Consider the following 24022-nt stretch of genomic DNA (forward strand, 5'->3'; position numbering starts at 1 on the left):
TGGCCTCACGCAGCTCAGCGAGGAAGATGTCAGCAGAGGCGTTGGTGCGCACGCTCTGCCAGGCCCAGGTGCCTTTGGGACGGAACTCTAGAAGGACAGCAGTGATGGGGCAGCCGCCGCTCGTCCAGCCCTGCAGGTTGAGCCGGGCGTGGGTGGAGTTGATGTGAGTGAAGAGGGGCTGGTCCTTATTGAACTGCGGCTCTGCAAAAACAAGAAATAAAACTAATGATTGGCTGAGTTCATACTACAATATACTAATGTGTTATAGATTGATTACCATATAATACATAACATCTATAACAATGATTGGCTGAGTTCATACTATAATAATGTGTTGTATTGATGCAACAGATTGGTTATGATTTAATCTATGAAGGTCTACTTTTTACTTTTAAATGTCACATACAAGATGTTATTTCAGATTTAACCTTGAATTTCACAACTTTCCTTAAAGGGATATACACTACCATTCAAAAGTTAGTTTTTTTTAAATGAAATTAATTATATTCAGCAAAGACACATTAAATTGACGTGTGACTGTAATGATATTTATAATGTTACAAAATATTTCTATTTCAAATAAATGCGGTTTTAACTTTCTATTCATCAAAGAATGCTGAAAAAATGTATCACGATTTCCACAAAAATATTAAGCAGCACAACTGTTTTCAGCATTGATAATAATAATAAATGTTTCTTGAGCAGCAAATCAGAATATTAGAATGATTTCTGAAGGATCATGTGACACTGAAGACTGGAGTAATGATGATGAAAATTCAGCTTTACATCACAGGGATAAGTTACATTATAAAATATATTCAAATAGAAAATAATTATTTTAAATTGGAATAATATTTCACAATATTTCTGTTTTTACTGTATTCATGCAGCCTTAATAAATGCAGCCTTGGTGAGCACAAGTGACTTATAAAAACATAAAAAAATGCTAGTGTGTATGAATTTAAAAAGTATGAAAAATGCTAAATAGCCAATGATTATTTTTGCATATGTCTTAAAGGTACAGTAGCAAAACGAGCCTATTTAATTCTAAGGGTTAGTAAGGAGGAAGGAACTGGTCACAAGAAGGAACTAAACAATTATATTTGGTGCAAGAATCTTGATAAAAGGTACAAGTGAACTTCAGGGAAGAAAATAAGCTAGCTAGAACCACTCACCTCTGCCGTGAGTCTTGGCCTCAATGATCTCGCTGATGCGACCGGCTCCCACACTGTTTTTAGCTGCCAGTTTGACTTTGTACCAGGTTCCACAGCGCAAGTTGTCCAACTTGAAAGAGCGTTCGCTTGAGCTAATGAAGACATCCTTCCACTCCTCAGTGTTATCTACTGAATACTGCAGCACGAAACCTGAACACACACACATATTTAATATGGGACAGCTGTTTCCATTGAATTCTAGGAATCTGGACACCGTAATAAAGACTTCCTAACATCACCACTAGATGGCGCATTGACCTTACAGACTAATCACAGAGTAACTATCTCAGATGAAGAGCTGATCAGATGGCTGTAAACCTCCATTAGTTACAAAGAGAGACAAAAATGCTGACTGCACAGTTATGCAAATAGATGCACAATATGGCGTCGCCCATCATTAGGAACGGGACGGATTTGGTGTCTCACTTCAGCTTTGGCAGATGGCAAAATAAAGGGCTCCACATCAAAAGGATTTACCCACTGACAGCCTGGTGTGCTCCTTATTCTCCTCCCACCCACAGACATCTATGTTTTTACCTAATTTACTGTGAGGTGCAAGCAGTTTGACAGTAACATGTGACACAGTGACAGATTAAACATTCAGAGAGAAAGACAGATAGACAGAGATAGAAAAAAGAGAGAATGTGCGAAACATAATAAAACAAACCTTAGAGATAGATAAAAGAAATTTAAAAAAGGAGAGAGAGATATAAAGAAAGAGACTTGTTGTTTGAGGCGACCAGAAAGAGGCAGGACAAAAGCTTGTACCTCTGATGGAGCTTCCTCCATTGTCTCCAGGGATCCAAGCCAAAGTGATAGAAGAAGTGGACGTGGTGGAAACTGTCAAACGTGGTTGATCTGGAGGCACTAAAACACAGGACATACACAGATTTATGGGAAATTTACAAACACCAGAAGACAATAATGTGGATCAACTTTTGCTCGTCCTAGAACATGACACAATCTTATCTCTTCCCCCATTCTAAAGGTGCGGTCGCATTTTCCGTTGATCAGCAAGTTTTCATGGTCCAAATCGAGTCATCAACAGGAATCTGCATGTTCAAGAATTTTCCTTCAGAGTGAATGATTTTGCAACGGGTTCAAGTTGGTCATGCAAATTTGCCACGTTGACCAACAGAAAGCGGCTTGCTTTAAAAGTGACTTCTGTGTGAGCTGTGCGTCATACATTGCTACTGGACAATGGACCTTTTTTACACTAAAAATTTCGCTAATGCGACCGCACCTCAACCCTAAATTCAGATTGGTTGATAGGAACTGTTCGAGGACCAACAAGCTAGTTGACCCAGGACCATTTTACAGGACTGTGTGGAAATACAATCTTCCTTACCTTGTACCAGCAGGTTTACGATGATTGTGTCGAACCCCAGCGTGTTGGTCGCTGTGCAGGTGTAGTACCCAGAATCCTCGGCTTTCACAGAACGTAGCACCAGGGTACCATTTGAAAGAATGTTCCGGTGACCATCCTGAGTGACCGGAATGGCGGTGTCCTCACTGTGATGATCAAATCACAATCACATTGACCTTTTCATCTTTTACTAAACTAGAGGTGAATATGTAGGACTAAAAAAAAAGAAGAATTTGGGGTTGTACAACTAAACCGTCACTTTTCATATTTCAAAAACTCATAGGGGTTTTCAGGAAATTGTCAAAAGCTGATCTCAGACCTGTCTTTGGTCCATTTGATGGTAGGTGTCGGCTCTCCCACGGAGCTGCACGGCAGCCGGACTTCCTTCATCCATGGAGTGGTCACCGTTCCACCAAAAGATAGGATTTTAGCAGGAGCTGAGTAGGACAAACAAAGAGTCATATACCAGTGCACAAATTATACTGGGCTTAGAGTGGACTGACCTAATTAAGGTTTGAACCCCTCCCACAGAATGCACTGCACTGTGTTGCTTTTCCATTGCTTTTATATGTAAACAACACGCATTAGATGGACATCTTTGTTGAGTCAAAACAATGGACATCTTTGTCTCACGTTTTTTTGCAGAGTCTTGCCATTACACAGTGTTCTGTCTCGAGACCTTGCGTTTATTTGCCCATTCCACTGCCCTCCACCTCACATGTTTAAACACAAAAGCACGTTCTATGCGAACCAACCCTTAAAAAGTATATATTATACAGTTTGACTTCTACATGTTATTTAATGACTTTTAGTGTGTGACCAGAACAGTTCACTCAATGGAAATTGAACATACTGTACATGGAAAAATTGGCCATCAAGGGACTCTTGCTCTTTAAACTAGCTATGAACCAGTTGTTAAATAATAAAGAACACACACACACATTCATAGATTCTCTCCCTCGTTTTCTGACCCGGGAAATATTGACTGAACTGCCCCCTTCATTGTCTGGCATATTGGCCGGGTCATTGTCTGCCATCTCTTTCTCATTTAGTTGCTTTTACTCCTCTCCTCATAATAAATGACAGGCTATAGCATCATCCATCAGGAGAGAATGAAGGAAAAGGAAGAGAAGAGAGCATCAGTGACAGAATGACCCTGTGCTCACTTGAGTCATCTGCCTTATCAGGCAATTGCACAATTTCAACATAATCGCTGAGTAAATAAAGCAAAATTACAGACAGGAATTGACATTGACATTGATTACTGCTTGGATACTATCAAACTGTCTGATTTGAGATCAGGTATTGACTTCTATAATGCATGTGGATACAGAGCTGATTGGAGATACATGACACAGGCCTTCATTAAGACTTATTTTCCCATTAAACTCTAGGCGGACTCACCTTTCCCAGCAGGCTCCACAGTCACCTTCTCGCTGATGTTGCCCCGACCAGCAGTGGTGACGGCGGCTGACCAGATCAGATACTGCTGACCCCGGGTCAGGTGGGTGATTCTGTATATCAGCAGCTCAGGGTTGGCTTCGTATTCGCTGGGTGCCTGGAATCATCGCAAGAACACAATGTTACGAACAAACACGCTAGAGCTGATAAAGACAGGGCTGTAATGTTATTCTGTTAGAAAAACAATTCACAATAGCTGTTTTTAGACTCAACAAGCATGTGGACACAAATGTTTCAATGTATGTGTCCAAATGCAATCCATAATTAAACACTAGTGTATCGCATTCTCAGCACTGCCACAAGGGGCACTATAGTGGGTCTTAGCACAAATGGTCTTCTTCTACAGTCGATTTTCTCTTTTAGCTAGTTCAAATTTAAAGGACTATTCTATTCAGGAAACCTGTTTGAAAACAGTCCTATTTTTTTATTTTGTTGATGCTAGTGAAACTGTTAACATGTTTGTAGCTAGCTACCCGAATAGGTGCGGTCACATCTAGTGTTGCTCAGTGAAATTTTGGAGGCTAAATCCAGTAATTTCAATGGGAATCTGCACAATTAGGAGTTTTGCGTGACGGCAAAAAAAATTCAACCCACAGATCTCACCCTCTTCATCTACATGTAAATTCACGTTCCACTCGAATTTGTAGTATTTACCAATGCTAATTTGCCATGCTGACCAACATAAAGCTAAAGTCTTTTATGTGAGCTGTGCTTCATACAGTCCATCAGTACACTATTGACAATGGACTTTTTTGCCTGTGAATTTTTGCACCTTAATAACACATTTGATAACATCTGAGTACTGAGCTTTGTTATGTATGTTACGTACATCATGACTGCACTTTCTAGGAATTCACGTTTTTATTTGCATATGTTTCTGGCCTTACTTTAGACTTCAGCTCTTATATAAATGCTTTTTAAAGCTAAAAATGAAAGATGGCGACTTGCTTTAATACAGGATTTATACTGGGCCCTATAAAGGTGAAGATGAATGTGTAATGTGTGTGGCGGCACCTGGAGAAAATGATTATTCAAACACAATTCTTTCCTTTACCCTTGAATTAATAGCGTTTGCTAAATAACAGATTTCTGCTGCTTTTCTTTATGTGAGTGAAAAAGGCTTAACTGTGTGTGTGTGTGTGTGTGTGTGTGTGTGTGTGTGTGTGTGTGTGTGTGTGTGTGTGTGTGTGTGTGTGAGTGTGTTTGTGTGTGTGTGTGTGTGTGTGAGAGAGAGAGGGAGACCCAGGGGGCCTTACACAAGTAGATGATAGGGTAAAAAGACAATACCCCTAGACACACTAGATCAGTCAGCCTCAGATAACACTAACAATAGAGGCACTCTAATGAGAGATATCTGCTGCTCACCTCAGCATGCGTAACACACACACACACACACACACACACACACACACACACACACCCCATGATGAGTATTTCTATTATTATATCCACCTTTCATTGAAATGCACAACAAAAACATAAAACAGTATCACTGTACACACACAGAAATAACGTGACGTTAGGCTGTGCTTCAAGCTCTCTGTAATTGTAGTGTGTTTAAGAGAGCCGTGTGTCTGCTGTCCAAACGCGTGTTCATCACGATGAGTGTCTTCTGCCCGCAGACATGCAAACACACACAGTGTCATTCCCACCGATCTCACTGAATGCTGCCCTGCCATCATCTCTCGTACCCCTCGGTCCTGACACTGACACAGTGCCACACACACACACACACACACACAGTGCTGTTTCATTTCATGAGGTGTTTCTCATGTCAGTTTGGGTTCTTCAGTGGGCTAATGGATTTTGGGTAAACATATTTCCATATTCTATTCATAATCAGAAATATACTACCTACAGCTACAGCTGTCTTCTAAGGCGGCATTCTAACTGAAATGGAAACAGAATGGAATGGAATGGAATCCTCATCATCAGTGGTTTGTGGAACACTTTACAATAGATTACTATAATGCTATACCAGTATGCAAGCAATATATAACAATTATAATATAAAAATATTATAGTAGATGTTTCATAATTTTTCGTCGAGGGTTTAAAGTCGACATGAAGTGGAAATTCACCACTTCTATTTTCTAATCTATTTTCTAAATGCATGTTATTGATCTTATTGTGGATGATTCATCCATGCATTGGTTTCATTTTCTGACATTTACCTTGTAATTTTTGATCAAACTGTCATAACTCGATTTTTTTTCTTTTTGATAATCTGTTTCACTCAGATGTGCGTCACAATACGGAAGAAAAGATCTGTCGCTACCTCCACTACAATGCGACTTTAGCATGCAGTTTACATACTTCCTGCCTGCATGTGCCAGCCTAGCAACTGTCATTAAGACGAATGGTAATGCTAATGAAATGTTAGCATCCCTAAGGAATTTTTTAGATTTCCTGATCAGCCATCTTGAAATTTTTTTTTTCCAAGATGGATTTTGTCACAGTGTATTCTGGGCTAGGTTTATTTGTGAAGATTACATGTGGTGCTGGTTTATATATTTGCCAAGGACAAGGGGTTTAGAGATAAATAGTGAAAATAATAATAATCATAATTATTATTATTATATACTTATTATATTATAATTATATAATATAAGTATATTATAATTATTGTTAATTGAAATCATTAATACAAATAACATTTATTAATTTATTTATGTACAAAAATAATAATCATAATATTTATTATATTTATAAATAAATATATTTATTTATATATTATAAATAAATATTATTTATTTATAATATAAATAATATATAATAAGGGGGTCCCTTGGAAGAGGATCATCATATTTAAAGTTTGAAAACCGCTGCCTTCTGGGAGGATGTCTATGATCCCTAAAGATGTTGTCTAGGTAGGCAGCTCACTAGGCTTCTGAACCTTAGTTAATTTTTATTCACCCCCCCTCCCCCCCTCTACCCCCCCCTCCCCCTCCCCCCTCCTCCCTCCTCCCTGTCTTTCTCAGCATGAATCAGGTACAGGAGGTGCGGGCGGGAGGGGTGGAGCGCTGTAACGGATATTAAAATATTCCTCCGGTGTAGAGATAGCGGTGATCCGGGGAGCGATAGAGGGAGATAATGAAAAGAGGAACAAAAGTACTCCCCGCACGCTGAGTCTGACCCCCCCTCCTCCTCCTCCACCTTCTCCTAACCCCCCCACCCCCACCCCCACCCCCACCCCACACACACACACTCATTTGCATTGTAATCACCCTGTGCTCTGTGAGAGGCCAGAGAGAGAGAGAGAGAGAGAGAGAGAGAGAGAGAGAGAGAGGAGTGATTTGTGAATGAGCAAAAGAACAGAAGAGAGTGAGCATGTGTACATCTGGACAGGTACATTAATTCAGTGTGAGAGTACACAAATTACGTGTGTGTGTGTTTGTCGAGGAGGTGGTTATAAATGTGATCGAGCCTGTGAGATGTGTGTGTGTTTGTGTGTGTGCTGTCAGCTTGTTTCCTGCCCTCCCTGATGAACAGATGAGGTTGTCTAGGCAACGTGATGAGACGCAGATATGCAAATGAGACGGGAGGGTGAGCTTGCATGCACACACTGCAGTATGAGCCTCTCATTTACACACACACACACACACACACACACACACACACACACACACACACACACACACACACACACAAGCACATACGCACACACATCCCGCTGATACTGCAGCACAACCTCACACATGCACAGATTAAAAATACACTCGCCACAAATCCAGACACAAAAAGACAATATGATTAACCAAACGCTGATTTATACTTAGAATCTAAAGAAAAAATCCACACATACTTATCCCACACCCATATGACAAAAAAAAAAAAAAAACCACGGCATCACCAAAATCTATGTTAAAAAACAAGTTTCCCCCTTTTTGTGCCTCACCGGTTGGCCCGATCCAGGGCTGGAACAGTAAATTGTGTATTTTCGGATGATACCATTGGGCTTGATGGGGGGAAGCCAGGATACCACCACACTGGAGGCAGAGGATGGCACTGCTTTGATGCCCGCTGGAGGGCCGGGGTCTGAAAGAGAAAGAAAACTAGATTAATGTTTGACAGAGGCATTGTGGGATATATCACCTCCCTGTGACCTGAAGGTTTGCCGTAATATGTTGTGCGCTACTTATGGAGTTTTATGGACTTTTTCTTTAAGAGAGAAAGAAAAAACGAAAAAGAAAAAGAGGAGCCCTGTTCCTAAACAAGCGAGCTGTCTTTCTGCCTACTTAGTCAGCTGAATAAGTATACTTCCAATTTATTTTACGCTGAGGTTTTTCGTACAGTGCATGTGAAAAGATACACGTTTAAATGAGCATTTTTATCCATCATAATTGAGAGTAATAGCCCAGACATTGGACAATGATTAAACTTTCCAGTGTGCAAGTGTCAAGCGCCTGTGTTCGCGCGCGCTATAAAATGTAGTTTACTTTTAAAGGCTACGTGTTCGGCTTTACGCAAAACGTCTAAACTTCGTCAAAACTGAAACATACTTTGGACTTTGGCAGTATCTTAACTATCATGACTGGATCAAAGCTTTCTACATAGGCAATGGCGAAGAAATAGTGCTGCTTGTGAAGCGAACATGAGAATCAACTGAGTCTTGGCTTACAGAGTTTGACATTACTTAGCATGTTGCTAAGCTAATGCTGCCGAAAAATGTACAACAATACAAAACGTAAAATTACTGGGTAAAATTAGATTTTTCTATTCAAATTAATCTGTTCTGAACAACATATCATTTCCCCTCAGCCATCTTGGATGCATTTTCTCATTGCAATGCATTCTGGGATTTCTTTATGAAGGACACATTCAATGCTGGCTCAAATTTGGCCAAAATTTGAATATCTTATAATGTTGCAGCCTATTTTTGGGAACTGCCTTTGTCTTCCTTAAAATTTCTCCTATGTAGGCAGAAAACTAGCTTTTGGAATAGAGCTATAAAGAATGAAACTAGGAGGCAAGAAAACCATGTTTCTTGAGTCTATGTTCAGTGTGAAAATTTAACGCATTAAACATTTTAATTTCAATAAACAGCTGTTAACGCATCTGTTCAGACCAACATGAACTTTTGATTGCCATCAATGCGACTGAATATTGATGGTCTTATCCATTGCACTGCGAAGAAAACTGGCCAAATAATAAGACTCACGCTTTTGGAGTTACATAAAACTATGTAGGGGGTCCAGAGCTTTGTTTAGGATTGGCCCCAAATACATTAAACCCCTATCACACTTCTGTCATCTTAGAAATAACTGTCACAATTTAGTGTGTCTACAATGCTTAGCAAGACATGGAGATTCAAGAAGGATTTGGAGAAAAATTCATAATCATCATTACTAGGGTTTAGCCATACAGGGGTTTATCCTTGAAGGGGTTTAGGTCTTAAAGTGGTGACACAAACTGTTGTGATATTTTGTGGTATTATTGATGATTTAACTGCATTAATTCCCTGTAAATTATTATTAATGTTTTTATAAAGTCTCCATAGGTGCCTTGAGCAGATGGAAAGGGACCCAAAAAGGTGGACCAAAAATTTTGGACAGGAAGCCCCTTGTCAAACTGACATCACACACTCCTATATCTATCATATTCAATTAAATGAAAAAGATCAATGCATCTCTCCTATTCTCCACCACTCAGACACCCCTTATTTCCCTGAATTCCCCCTCAACCCCACCAGGAGGAGGAGAGACAGATATAGGATAATCCTATCCCGACCAGTGTAAGCACAAAATTAATGTCAGCTAATCCACAAAGAATAAATCCTTCTCCTTGTGTTGGATGGGAGATCTGCTTTGAGACATATACCAGCTTTACAGACCCCCCTCCTTCAGTGTCTTAATTCTCATTAAGTGTGCTAATGCTATTTCAGAGCCTAATTGTCGCCACGGCGACCGCATCCAGCAATCAAGCAATCCAGCATCATCTGGACTGGGACCATGCAGCACTTGCCTCCAGCTAATGTGGTTTTTGTGGCAAGATTTTCTGCCCCACAACCTCCCCCCACCCAGACACACACACACACACACACACACACACACACACACACACACACACACACACCCTAGAGCTTGAATAGAGTCGGGGTAAAGGGGAAGTGGATTGCACATAATGTGGCTGTGTGTTTGAACACCGGTTCTCCACTGTCTGGGTTGAAAGCGCACTGGAGGGTCACAATTATCTGTCACAAATAAAAGACTATATATATATTTTTTACCTTTTATGTGGTCCAAAACCTAATAATCTGCCTATTCAGGGTGAATTTTAGGGTATCATAAATATGCTCAATAGTAAGCAGTAACATTAATTTGTCTTTTAAGATCCCTTAATGGGCCACATTCTAAGACTGAAGCGTTCATAGCAAAGTCAATCTCAGAATGCATTACAGCAAGCTCTGTAAAAAAATAAAAAAATAATCAGAAGATACAGAGAAATTTTGATAATAAATGTGCATATAGTTCCTTAAAACTGAAAGTAATCAATAAATATAGTTCAGTGTAATTTTACCCACAACTTTGGTATGCTGTGTATTTTTATTTTTATAAATTGCAACAGTCCCAGCCCATTTTTTTCAGCGTCCTTGGATCCGGAAGTAAATTCCCATTCATTTTCCCCCTAAGGATTCTCAAAAAGACTTTAAGGGTATGTTTACACGACAACATTGTACTAACATTGTACTTTTTTCACATACAGACGACAACGTTGTCTAAATGATCTGCGCTCGCACGAAAACGACAAAAAACGCTGTTTGATTCATGTCAGGCCAGTAGTTGGCGATGTTACTTTGTAAAGAAACACTACACGCCTATAGGCTGGACACGTACTGTAATACGCATGACGTCGCATTTTTGTTGTTTACGTGGATACGATAACGGTATAGTTTTCAAAAACGTGCACTTTGAAACACGATTTCAAAAGCTTGCGCCCACATTGTCGTGTAAATGAAGGGCCAAAACGCATAAAAAGTTTTCCATTTTTAGTCGAAGACGGTGTCCCGTAAACATGAAGCATGTTTAGTCATGAAGCAATCCAACCAAATCACAACATTACAAAATTAGATTTGAATCAAAAGTATTTTGATTTGAAATACTGTGGCTTTAGCGAGATTTTTTTTTTTGTTTGTTTTTTTTTTACAGGAACTCTACTCTTAAACAAAAGATAAGTTGAAATAATGTGGGCTGACGGCTTCAACAAAAGCATGTACAATCAATTACAACCTCATAGCTCACAGTAGGTTTGTCTTTAAAGACTCTATTGGAATCAAGAGTGGATTAGTCTCATGCGCACTTTATGTGATGAGTCTCAAATGATGTTCCATGATGGTGTCTTAGAAACCTGCCCCTGTAGGCAGCAAGCCATAAGGTAGCTCACTAGGTTTTGGAAAAGGTTTATTGTTTTTTACAGTATGTGTACTTGTATTCAAGTACACAGATAGACATATGGACACGTGTGTACATGTGTGTGAACTCACGGTCTTCTCGGGTCTGAATGTAGAGCACGTTGCTGCGGACGCCATCTCCTGCCTGTGTGTAGGCCAGGACCTGAATGCTGTAGTTTGTGAACTTCTCCAAACCCTTCAGCTCCACCTGCTCACGAGTGGTAGTGATGTTCTGCATCTCTCCCCATTCTGAGAGACGTGAAAAATACTTAATGACTCTCTTTCTGCATGCTCATATACTCACTAATAACATCAGTGTAATTAGAACACATCACACAAGGGAACACAGGAGAACCATTTCTGCACACATTCCACTCGCAAAAAAAGTACCATGGCATTATTCAACGGGAGACTAAAATAGTCTATTTTGCTGGACAAAAGGTTGCTTGTCACTGCTACTGTAAAGCTATATTTAGCAGACAATGATATTTATGTCCAAGTGCAAAACAAACAAAAAAGCATTAAAATAGCATTTATTCATGTACGATGGTAACGCCATGCTATACTTCGAAGAAACTTGATTCCTACTGAATAAGATTCAGTGCATGGTATATATTACCATCTGATGTCATTACTGTACCATGTTACTTTACAGCACTACAGTACTTTTTTTGTAAGTGACACACAGCCGAATAAACAACAATAACAACAACAACAACAAAACATATTGTTCTTGCATTTCAGTTAGTAATAAATAACATACCCTTTACCTTGTAAGACATTATTCGGCCCATTTATGAACCATTTTTACTGTCCCAACAAATTGGTTGAAGTATACTACCGTTACATTTTTTTGCTACCATCAGTAAGATTTTTTTTGTTGAAAGAAATTAATACTTTCATTCAGTAAGGACACAATTACGAAAACATTAATGTTACAAAAGCTTCCTATTTCAAATAAATGCTGCTCTTTTGAACTTTCTATTCATCAAAGAATCTAATTGATCACGGTTTTCTACTGAGCCCGTATATATATATATATTTTTTTTTTTTTCCTGTACATAGATTGTGGCCACAAATTAAGAATTCATTCCTTAGTTTTACAAATTCATCCCTTGATTTATACCAAAACAAGGGAACGGATTAGTACAATGTGGCCATGATTTATTAAAACATGGGAATGAATTAATAAATCATGGGAATACAAATAGTGAGATTATAGATTTTTGTCTGCATGCCATAATCAGGGCTCAGTAGTTTTCAACATTGATGATAAGAAATGTTGGTAACACTTTAGTTTAGGGTCCAAATCTCACTATAACTAGTTGCTTATTAGCATGCATATTACTAGGATATTGGCTGTATATTAGTACTTAAAAAGCATATATTAATGCCTTATTTGGTATGACCATATTCTACATCCCTAATCCTACCCAATACCTAAACTTAACAAATACCTTCCTAATTATTAATACGCAGTAAATAGGCATTTATTAAGACAAAAGTCGTAGTTTATAGTTAATAGTGAGATTTGGACCCTAAATCTATAGTGTGACCGAAATGTTTCTTGAGCACTAAATCAGCATATAATAATGATTTCTGAATGATCATGTGTCATTGAAGACTGGTAATGATGCCAGAAAATTCAGCTTTGCATGACAGGAATAATTTACATATTATATACCGTATAAACAGTTTTTACTGTATTTTTTTATCAAATAAATTCAGCCCTGGTGACCAAACATTAAAAAATCGTATCTACCCCAAACTTTTGAACGGTAGTGTAAATTGTACAATATTTGTGTGGACATTTTTCTGAAATTTCACAGCAATACATTTTTTTCACACTTTTAGCATTTTTTTTATCTACATTTTCCTCACATTTTCCTGTTAGATGTAAAAGACAACACACACACATACACCCGTCCACCCACAAATGTACATCGTCTGTGGTTTGGACTGGCTGGGATACAGATACACGGGTGGACAGTAGGGGGCGCTCTACAGGGACTGCGGCTAGTGAGGGAGTAACAGTAGTAGCGTATAATTACTCTGGTTGAGCCCCAGTGTCTGGCCCCCACAGCACCCACCTCCATCGGGGTAGAGGGACCAGAACACCACACGGTAGCCCTTCAGAACCCCATTCAGGGTCATCCGCGGGGGCTCCGACCACGTGATCACCGCCTCGTCCGATGTCACCGTGATGGCCCGCACATTTTGGGGTGGCTGGCTGGGAACTGCGAGAGGAAAATAAAAACGAGAGACGGTCACATAAAAGGGAAAGGAAGCAGCGGGAAAATAATTCAGGCACCAATGGAAACAAGATACAACAGGTGAAGTGGAAACCAAAAATTGCAGTGAAAGAGCACAATTACAGTGATATAGTAAAATGACAGTAATATACTGCAATTGGAGCACTTGGTGAGGCCCAAGAGCATCAACAACCTTGTAACTGCACTCAAAAAGGACAGAACAATCACATCCTGAAGCTGAAGAGAAGTGAAACGTTACTGTTATCTCGATCTTGAGCTGTTTCACCTACTAAATGCGTTTGCTTTTTTTCCGGATGCGCTGCAAATGTGGTGGTGGTGATGTGCCAAATTGCGTCCCTGAATAAATAATGGCACTATTGAGGGGACACAGAGCCTGTCTGTGTGACTTGCTGGGAGGGAAAAAGCATGTGCGGACGACAGGATGAAAGGAGGGATAGAGGAGGGATAAAGCTGGCTTGGCTCAATGAGGGAGCAGCTGCAGCTGGCGCAGGAAGAGGAGCGAGTAAAGGAGACGGTGAGAGGAGGGAGGGAGAGAGAGCAGAGGAGAAATGATGGTATTTGTTTGAAGAGGCCTTAGGGTCCGACTCTGTCTGGCCCTGGTGGACCACACTAAAACTGCCATTTAGAGTAGAGTGGCTTGACAGAGCGCTCACAAGCACAACTCGCTATAACTCTTCAACCCTGCCTGCAAAGCCCAGTCTCTCACACACTTTCTGGATCTGATGCACTAAACAGGTATATTGGCATCTTACGGGTATATTGGCATCTTACTTTCCTCCCAGCTATAATTATTAACTCACACTCATGTGGTTTCAAACCAGAACGACTTTCTTTTTTTTCCTTGGCTGCTATTAGGGGCTTTCGTACCGGAGGAACCTTTTCATAGTTCCTAGAACTATTGGCGGAAATTCACGGATTTTGGCGTGTTCGCACCGCAGGAACTAGGAACGATTTTAGTTCTAGGAACTCCTTTCGGAGGAACTAATTTAGCTCCTAGTTCTGGAACTACCAGTGACGTTAGTGTGTACGCTGATTGGCCGAACGCACGCGAAACACCAGCACCCGCCATTTTTTTAAAACCTGTGTAAACACAGATTATAGCCTTTATATTTACTCCAACTTTTCAATGGAAAACAGTGATAGGTGGACCTCTTAACCTTTACGCTAAGAAGAAAATCCAACGCAACTTTGAGGGGACCAATCCAAACATGATTATGTATTTCTGCTCAGCTGGCGACACTGGATATCAACCACACTCTAATACTCTAATAACTCATAGTAAATGTGTACCTTGAAATGCAATGTAAGTCACTTTGGATAAAAGCGTCTGCCAAATGCATAAATGTAAATGTAAATGTTATAACGTATTAGACAGGACTGTTAAACTAATGAACACGAAGAATGCGAGCACTGTGAACTCAGGCTCTGGCATTCTCAGCGCCGTCAAAATAAAAGTCACAACAACAAGCGCGGCCTACGTCACTTTAGAGTTCCTACTGGCGGTGAAAATGCAACCAGAAATGTTTTCCTAAGGCAACCATTAGTTCTTGGGGAACCACCCTGGTGGCTAGCTCCTAGAACTAAGTTCCTAGAAGTACCCCGTGCGAAAGACCCTATTGTCAATATAATGAAAGTGAATGAGCTCAGTACCATAAAAGTGTCAGGAAAGTTGTCTATATAATTTGTGCACTATATATTTCCTGAAGTCATTCAATAGGTTTACTGTATGTGACAGACTAAATGTAAGTCATGATGCATTGAAAATCATGACACCCACCCTAGATCTTCTTAGCACATTCATTAAAGAAGTAGTCATGTCTGATTCATGAACAAATCATTCGCTTGAGTCAGATCTTTTCAATGAATCATTCCAAAGAGGCCTCTGTGAAGCAAACCAAACCCTCCATTTTTGGAGCCCATTTCAATGACGCCTTGACACAATGAATCGACATCAAAGAACTAGCGACCTAGACCGTGGTGTCACCTCATGTCGCCTGCTTCTGGGACAAAAATTTGAGCTTGAAAACACAGCAAAGACTACAGCCATCTAGCCTGACCGTTCTGCGCCTGAATGAGAGGAAATAACTCTCTATAGCAGCATGTGGCAGAAGTCCATATTCATCATTTAAAAAGGGAAACCGGATAAGCTAGGACTGTTGTTATAAAATGAGAAGAGCCCATGTGCCCTCTTGACTTTGTTGTTTGTTTGCTATCATCAATTTGTTCTTCTCATGCATTGGTTCGCTAAGCTGAACAGCCAATCAGAGTAATCTCTCTCACCGACGAGCTCCGTTGCTGATTCAACAAGCTCAAACGGTCAAAAACCCACCGAAGGGCACTAGCCACCGACTAGTGCCAAAGGTATGGAATACACAACAAAAACTAGACCGACAGACCCTCAACGATAGCCCGACATTGGCCATTGGTTCACTTTCATTCTAGGTCTGAGTTGATTGTTTTATAGCTGGGGTGTTCAAACTCGGTCCCGGAGGGCCACTGTCCTGCAGAGTTTAGGTCCAACTTGCCTTAACACACCTGCCTGGAAGTTACTAGAATACCTAGTATGACCTTGATTAGCTGGTTCAGGTGTGTTTAATTGGGGTTGGAGCTAAACTCTGTAGGACAGTGGCCCTCCAGGCGCAGGATTGGACACCCCTGTTTTATAGAGTATGCAAGTGAAAACACTCTAGAGAGGTAGCTGCTTTTACATGGTTTCCAGATGGTACAGTTTCATGATCATTAGCTGGTCAAAGTTGGTTTAGTTTGTCAATTGGCTGGGCTACCAGCAAGTAGACCTGGTTTCAATCTGGTAAACCGTCTTGGTTGAGTTGGAAAATGTTTTGAATTTTCAGGTTGGAAATTTTAGAAGAGAAACAAACTTGACAAGAAAACCACTGATGGAGGTAAAAACAAAGTCATCAGGGAAAAAGTGATGGAAGAACTCAACAGTGGCACAAAACCAACCCAGGAGCTTTCCAAAAATAAGAATGGAGAAGAAATACAGCGGGACAGAAGTGGGTGGAGGGGTGGAAGGGGAAGTTGGGAGATGGAGGGAGAGATAAATGAAAGGTGTTTTGAGAGAGAGGAGTGGGAGCGGAGAGGAGGGGAGTTGAAAGCCGGAGAGAGGGATCTGGAGGAAAGATGAAAAGAGAGAGGGGGAGACAATGCGCTCAGCTGCAGATAATTAGACTGGGAGGAAAAGCAGCGGATCAGGGAGAGGGGCCTCGGCAGACAGGCTAATTATAATTATTTTTCCTATGCTTGTTGTTATTACTATTATCCTTAACAGCATCAATATCACTGTCGCCACAATGACAGTGACACGCATGTGGATGAGGACACACGGGCCAAAGTCGCCCCGTACAGATGACTCGTGCGCAATCACACGAAAGAGAAATCCCTAGAGCATGATGGATGGATGGATGAATGGATGGATGGATAGTTTCATTACCATCTTCAAGTGTTGTGGCATTGATCTCAGAACTGGAAGGTCCGGTTCCGGCTCGGTTGAACGCCTGGACCACCACGCCGTACTGAGCAAACTTCTTCAAGTTATCCAGTGTGTACACCTCACTGTCACCTGTGGCTTTCATCTCCACTATACTGTACTGTCCATTACTGCCTGGTCCATTCTCCCTATAGCCGATCTGATAGCCACGGATCACTCCATTTTGGAGCTCTTTCTTAGGTGCCTGAGTGGAGTGAAAAGAAAAGGAGAGAGACGTAAATCTAAAACTCTAAAATCCAAAAAACGGCAAGTTTAGAAGTTGCAGGCTTACCTTCCAGGTGACACGGATACTCTGAGAGGTCATTGGCTGTAAAATCACCTCCATGGGTGGCCCATCAGGAGCTGTGAAAAGAGAATCATGTGACGTCACAAGATTATTAAAGGAATAAAAAATTCTGTCACTTTGAAGTCACTCCAAACCTGGATGACTTTCTTTTTTCTGTGAAACACAATGGGAGAAATTTTGAATAACACCCCGGAAACTTTTTTGTGTAACTACAATGACAGGGTACTGGTACTTTTAAGCTTCAAAAATGGTGCAAAAGCACCATAAAAGTATAATACATGTGTCCCGTATGAAATAGGCGCTAAATTCCAAGTACAAGTCATATGGTGTCTGAAGTTGTTATTCATTGATCTTCCCCTCCAGTGAGCTTTTAACCATTGTGACTGGATCAATGAGTCAATCATTCAGATTTTGTGAACAGTATGGAAAAGAATGGCCAGGAAATTCTTCAAAAATGCATCTTTTGTGTTCCACAGAAAGAAGGAAGTACAGGTTTAAAACAGCATGTAGGAGGGTGAGTGATGATGCCAGATTTCTTTGTTTAAGAGAATTATTGTTTTAATTAAAGTGTTTTATGCTTTACGAATATGAGCTTGTGTGTACATCAGGGGCGGTAGACGTACGTGCTTCCTCTGTGCTGATGGTCAGCTCTTTGCTGGCTTGACTGCGTCCAATCTTGTTGTAGGAGTACATGCGAATGCTGTACACAGACGCCGGGTGGAGCTCCACTATGTTGGCCTGGTTGTTGGTTGGCGAGATCTTACGGGTGGCATGTTTCAGCTCCCACGGGTCTACGACAAGGACAAAATAACACGGATACATTACTACATCACACCTCCATCCAGGCTGTTCTAGAACATTATGTTTGTTAGCATGCAAAAAGGGCTGTTTACAGGTCAAATCATACGGATATGAAAAACAAGCGATGCATGGAAAACTAGGATGACGCAGATGCACAAACAGCAAAATAAGGCAATACACTCGAGTCGCAACGTCGCAGAAATCCGTTCACATCCCATTCATCTTCTCACAGCCTGAGCTTATTCGCTACATATTCTTCTGACATACAAATACATATTTAATGCACGTTCACAATGTTATTCATCCAAGCTTGAAATGGAAACAAAGCAATGCCGCACCGGATTTGTTCTTGTACTCAATGTCGTAGCTGGTGATGATGCTATTGCCGTCAAACCGCTGCGTCCACCTTAGGTTCATACTCCGATCTTTGACCTCTCGAACCTCCAGCTCTGGGGGGTCAGGGGGTTCTGCAAACCAAACAAGTGGAAATAGACTTCAAACAGATGGAGGAGATTGAGACAAAGAGAGAGAGAGAGAGAGAGGCTGAAGAGTAAGAGGTGGCTTGGGGCCCGGAGGTAAATTATTGATTTTGTGTCTCTAGATAAAGAGTATCATGTAAGATGTGAGCATGTTGTTCATGGCTGATTGTCTTGCCTTGCACCGTCAGCTGGATGAGCCCTCTGCCCTCGCCGTATGAGTTGATGGCGTGACAGGAGAAAAAGACGGAATCCCCGCGCTCCGCTGGCTTCAGCTGCAGAAAGAGAGAAAGTGTTTGAGAGGGATGAACTTGTTTAGATCTTTTGCTCATTTTGAGGCCCACTTCATGTATTGTTGAACAATGTAAAAGTGTTTTCAAAGTTAAAATACTATCTCTTATCCCATTGTGCCTAACTGTAAGTAATAATATCAATACTACTACTACTACTACTACTGATAATAATAATAATAAAATAACCTTTCATACATAAAAAGCAGATTAAAGTAATTTGCAGGTCAGAATATAAAACCATTTATCGAAATTTTCATAATAATAATATATAAACACATACAATTAAAAATAAATAAATAAAATAAATAAATAGAGGCCCAATGTGCTTCACTGGTAAGAAGAATATAAAAACCATTTATAGACTAAATAAATAAACGTAGCCCAATGTGCTTCTCATGTCAGAACATAGGCGCCGATCCCGTGGGTGCACCACGGAAAAATACGAGATATTCTCCATTGATTTTAACCAATAAAAAATCGATTGCAGCTTTCAGACACGATTATCTTCACCTTTTTTATAGTTTATTTGAGGCCCTTTCTACAGCGTTATTTTAATGACAAATGTCAAGAGCGCATCCAAGCAATGCGCGGGCACAAATCTCTCAACTCGCAGGCGGATTTCCTTCACTCTCGCACAAAACTGGTTGGGCATTCTCATACAGTCTCACAGCTCTTGTCTGCTCTCGCTCAGATATAACGTGTGCGCGCTCAAACTCAAACTCTCTGCTTGCTTTTTCTCTAGAATGGTCTTCTCTCCTGGATTAATGTTGCCAGAAGCTTTCAACCACTAGACTTTCACGATTGACTGACGAAATAACAACGTGTACCTTTAAATTCTAAATAAATTACGGATTTATTTCATGAGATAGCATTTTCAAGCTGATTTTAGTCAACCAGTTCTCAAGTTATTTTATTATTTAATAGTTATTTTTGAGTTAAGTACTTATTGTAAATAGGTATTTATTGAATTATTTTATTTACTGAACCGCAACTGATCATCAGATATCAGCGAGAGCGCGACTCGCGACGAAACTCATGGAAAGAATGTGCTTTTGTTTGGTTGGTAACATAGGCGTAATTTGTGGGTGGGACCTATGGGATCACCAAACATCAAGAGCAAAGTAAATCAATAATAATAATTATGTAAAAGGTCTACTAGGAAACCTGTCTGGAAACATTAAGGTAAGACTCTGCCTTTCAACATTCATGGTACTCCTTCACTGACATCATACATGTATGTGTGTATGTCTCACCTTCAGTGTGGAGATAACTTCATCGCTTTTCTCGTTGGGGCTGGTGGTAATGGAGTACCGAGGGTTGCGGTCAGGGTCAATAACAGTGTCGCCTCGCTCCCAGCGGATGATGATGGGGTACTCACCCCGGGCGGTGCAGTTTAACTCCTTGTTCTGCCCTTTTATGGCCATGGTGGTGTTTGGGTGGGATGTGATCATAGCTGGAACTGTATAAAAAGATAGGAGGACAGGAGGTAAATATATGTGAAGGGAAGAGTGAATTTAAAAAGAGGCAAAGGTCAGTGTGACTTTAACCAGACACCTGGTGTTCTTATGGCAGTGAGCATTAGTGTGTGCATTTCTCCAACTCCTCAATCACTTTTTCACACTCTCTCGCTCACTCAATCCTCCCGAGTAACTCTTCTCTAGTGCTGCCTCACTCACACACAAGCACACGCACACACACACACACACACACACACACACACAATATCGATCTGAGGAGGGTTCCGCTGTTTTGTTTTCATCACTTATTCATTCCCTCCCTTCCAACGAGTGAAACGGATAGAATTGAGGGAGGCAGAACAGAGGAACGATTCAATCAATAACACCAACACTGAATCAGAGAGAGAGAGAGAGAGAGAGAGAGAGAGAGACGAATTCACTGATAAAAAGTTGGATGCCATAAACAAAGAGCTGCATGATATCCACATGAAAATTTACAAATCATTTGTATTTGATCTCATGTTAGAGTAAGTAAACTTATCCTTCCAATCCTACCTATTTACGGCATTTTTATCCTTTTTACTGAGATAACTTAATGCTCAAGAAAGCCTTCATTTATAATAATAAAAAAAAAATCTATTTTCATAAAGTTGACATTTTACCCCAAAATAATAATAATAAAAATACTGTTTTGCATAAATAAATTTGTAGCATAGATTTTTGCTTAAATAGTTAGTAGCCTAATGCCAAAAAATCTTTAAAAGTACAATTGTGAATGTACGCCATACATCATGGTAGTAAGTTATTGTATAAATCTTTTTTTTCTATTACAGTAATGAGAAATATTTATATTGCATTAAACATTATGTCCATTAAAAAGTACATTAGTAAAGTACAGTTGTAAGCATACTGTATATATTGAAATTAAATTATAATAATGTTAATAAAATAATATTTAGAGGAAATGATAATGTCAATGAGAATAACTTGAGATTTGTTCGCATTACAGTAATGAATATTTGGGGTAAAAACAACAACAACTCCATAATCTTTATGGAAAATATATACTCTAATTTCTTATATAATTCTTTTTTAATTTTTTTATTATTATAAGGTGAAATACCACCTGGACATTTCTTCATAGGATTCAACGGGGTAGAATGTTCTGGCTGAGTGTTAAAGAATACACCGGTGGATGAGGTTGTTTAAATGTGGTCAGGACTGTAAGTGAAGCCTAGGGCAGTGTTGCGTGGATGGGAGTTTTCCGCACTCTACATTATGTGAAGGATCAATAATATGGATGTGGACAGAACAGATCGTGTGTCCGAACTAACGATCAGTCATGAGATGACCTTACGGATTCCATTGTAATGTTCTATTAATCTAAATGAGCTTGCTACACTTGAATCTGTTGTTTTGGTACTCTTGCTCTTATTATGAGCCGTTTACAGACACACACACACACACACACACACACACACACACACACACACACACACACCGTAACTTCTGGCAATTCTAGCTACTATATAAAAAAGTCAAAGGCTTCTTGTATTTCTTGCCTTAGTGTGACTGATATATCATAACCTGGGTCATTAGTTTGAGTGACAAAGTGTGACAGATGCAGGTGAATGTGTATCTCTGTATGTGTGCGTGTAGAAGTGGAGTGTTGTGTGTGAGTGTGTCCACTCAAGCATTCCAAACCCTTCCCGCAGGCATCAGTCTGAGACGTGAAAGCCCATCTGAGGGCCGTTCTTAAACAAAGACCTCAAACACACACCACGGCAAACCACCCCAAAGACTGCAGGTCAAATCACAATCAAATTTCCACAAATCTAGCGTGACGGGAATCCAAAATATGGCTTTGTTTTTATGCCATGGTTTAATAAAAGATTTAACTATTATTACATTTTCTGATATTCAAAGATTCTAGCAAAGGATTCTACAGCTATGCCCTGAAACCTGATGAGCTACATTTCAGGCAAAAATTAGGCAGCAAAATAATGTTGCCTTCTAAGAAACCTTGTTTAGCTCGAAATCAAAAGCAGTGCTGTATGTATCTTCACAAGCAAGGTATTCTCTGAATTTTTATTCAAGATTTTTGATGGAATCAAGGAAAATGCTAATCAAGGAAAAGTTTTAAGCTCTTGAATGTCTTTCAATATGAGTGTTATATATTTTTGAAACTTTACAGAGTATCAAGGCTTGAGCTTGGCAACATGTCAACATTAAACTCTATATTTTTAATGTAAAAGTGGGAAGAGCCATTTGTACCTTGAATGTGCAAGACTTCCACTGTCAGTAGTTTCCAGTTATTTTAGCTGTACAAAAAAAGTCTGTTGCTACTTGATATTGAAACTGGTATTTGTTATATTAATTATCGTAACAGTTTTACCGTTTACCAGACTTTCTTTCCACTTTCCTAAAGTTTTAAATCATACTGTTGTTTTGGTTCGATTAAAACATTCACAATGTTTCATGGGATGAGTAGTTAATTTCTTCATAAATGTATTTAAGTACACATCCTTGCACTTTTGTCTTTTGTCAATTTAAACTTGTCCTTTTGTCCATAGATACTGTACATTTTTGCATTCAATGAGTGTAGCAATATTGTGATTTATTTCTAAACTTTACTTTGGTTCATGGCTTAGAACTCTTAATTGAAGAACTCCGATTGAGAAAATAAATGGGAAAATTGCTTCTGGTTCCAAGGCTACTGAAAAAGTGGGTGGTCTGTTGCACTCTATTGTAATAAACTCAAACTAGGCACTTCGCATGCCTCATGTGAGGATCGCTGTTTGCATAAGCAACCATTAAAAGAGTTGTAGCCAATGAATAATGTTTCAAAACCATAACTAGAAGATAGATGCCTTTGTAGATATTGAGTGGCTCACTAGGTTTTGGAAAAGAGCTAATGTCATTATGTGTAAAGATGTACTGTATATGAGTGGTCAGACGCACTTTTAACAGTGAGCATCATGCTCTTGCTGATGTCGGACCCCACTCCGTTGCTGGCCTGACACAGGTAGTATCCCCGGTCTTCCTCTAGAACGTGGCGGATCAGCAGAGAACCATTGGACAGGATCTGGATGCGACCCGTCAGTGGAACTGGGTGGTACTGCTGGGGGTTCCCTATACCTTCAGAATCAAGATGAAGACAGTTTTGATTGTGGTCATCATCAGCTCATGAAAACTTGCAATTGATGTTTTGAATATACAGTGACAAAAGATGTTACCTTTGGCATGCTTCCAGACAACTTTGGGAGGAGGGTACCCTTTCACAGAGCAGTTCAGAACCTCTGACTTGCCATAGATCCCATCCTGGTTATTGGGCTGAACCAGAAAACCAGGGGGAACTACAATGAAGAACATATATTTCAGGAAAGGAGATACCAATAGATTGGTTTATGGTCCTGGAACAACATTTGGTCAAACAAAGATTGTCCTAACCATAACACCAACCCTAACCAAGTAATCCTGGGCCAGAACAATTTTCT

The 24022-nt window shown here is 40.0% G+C and overlaps 1 protein-coding gene across 1 annotated transcript in view; it reads right to left on the reverse strand.

Moving 5' to 3' along the window:
- dscaml1 (Down syndrome cell adhesion molecule like 1) overlaps positions 1-24022 on the reverse strand; it is a gene marked incomplete at its 3' end in the record, with an annotated part of 44124 nt that overhangs the window by 12698 nt on the left and 7404 nt on the right. Inside the window, exons 4-20 of the mRNA XM_084419582.1 lie at positions 23762-23881; positions 23487-23663; positions 20322-20527; positions 18954-19050; positions 18638-18766; positions 18122-18289; positions 17484-17554; positions 17156-17396; positions 13483-13668; positions 11525-11680; positions 7940-8079; positions 3985-4138; positions 2900-3017; positions 2563-2726; positions 1983-2081; positions 1176-1364; positions 1-201 (exon numbers count right to left, since the gene is read on the reverse strand). The exon at positions 1-201 is cut by the window's left edge and continues 87 nt beyond it. Coding sequence (XP_084275708.1) covers positions 1-201; positions 1176-1364; positions 1983-2081; positions 2563-2726; positions 2900-3017; positions 3985-4138; positions 7940-8079; positions 11525-11680; positions 13483-13668; positions 17156-17396; positions 17484-17554; positions 18122-18289; positions 18638-18766; positions 18954-19050; positions 20322-20527; positions 23487-23663; positions 23762-23881 — 2616 coding nt within the window. The remainder of the gene's footprint in view (positions 202-1175; positions 1365-1982; positions 2082-2562; positions 2727-2899; positions 3018-3984; positions 4139-7939; positions 8080-11524; positions 11681-13482; positions 13669-17155; positions 17397-17483; positions 17555-18121; positions 18290-18637; positions 18767-18953; positions 19051-20321; positions 20528-23486; positions 23664-23761; positions 23882-24022) is intronic.

This window comes from Rutilus rutilus (genome assembly GCF_951802725.1).
Source record: "Rutilus rutilus genome assembly, chromosome: 9".
Taxonomy (NCBI): Eukaryota; Metazoa; Chordata; class Actinopteri; order Cypriniformes; family Leuciscidae; genus Rutilus; species Rutilus rutilus.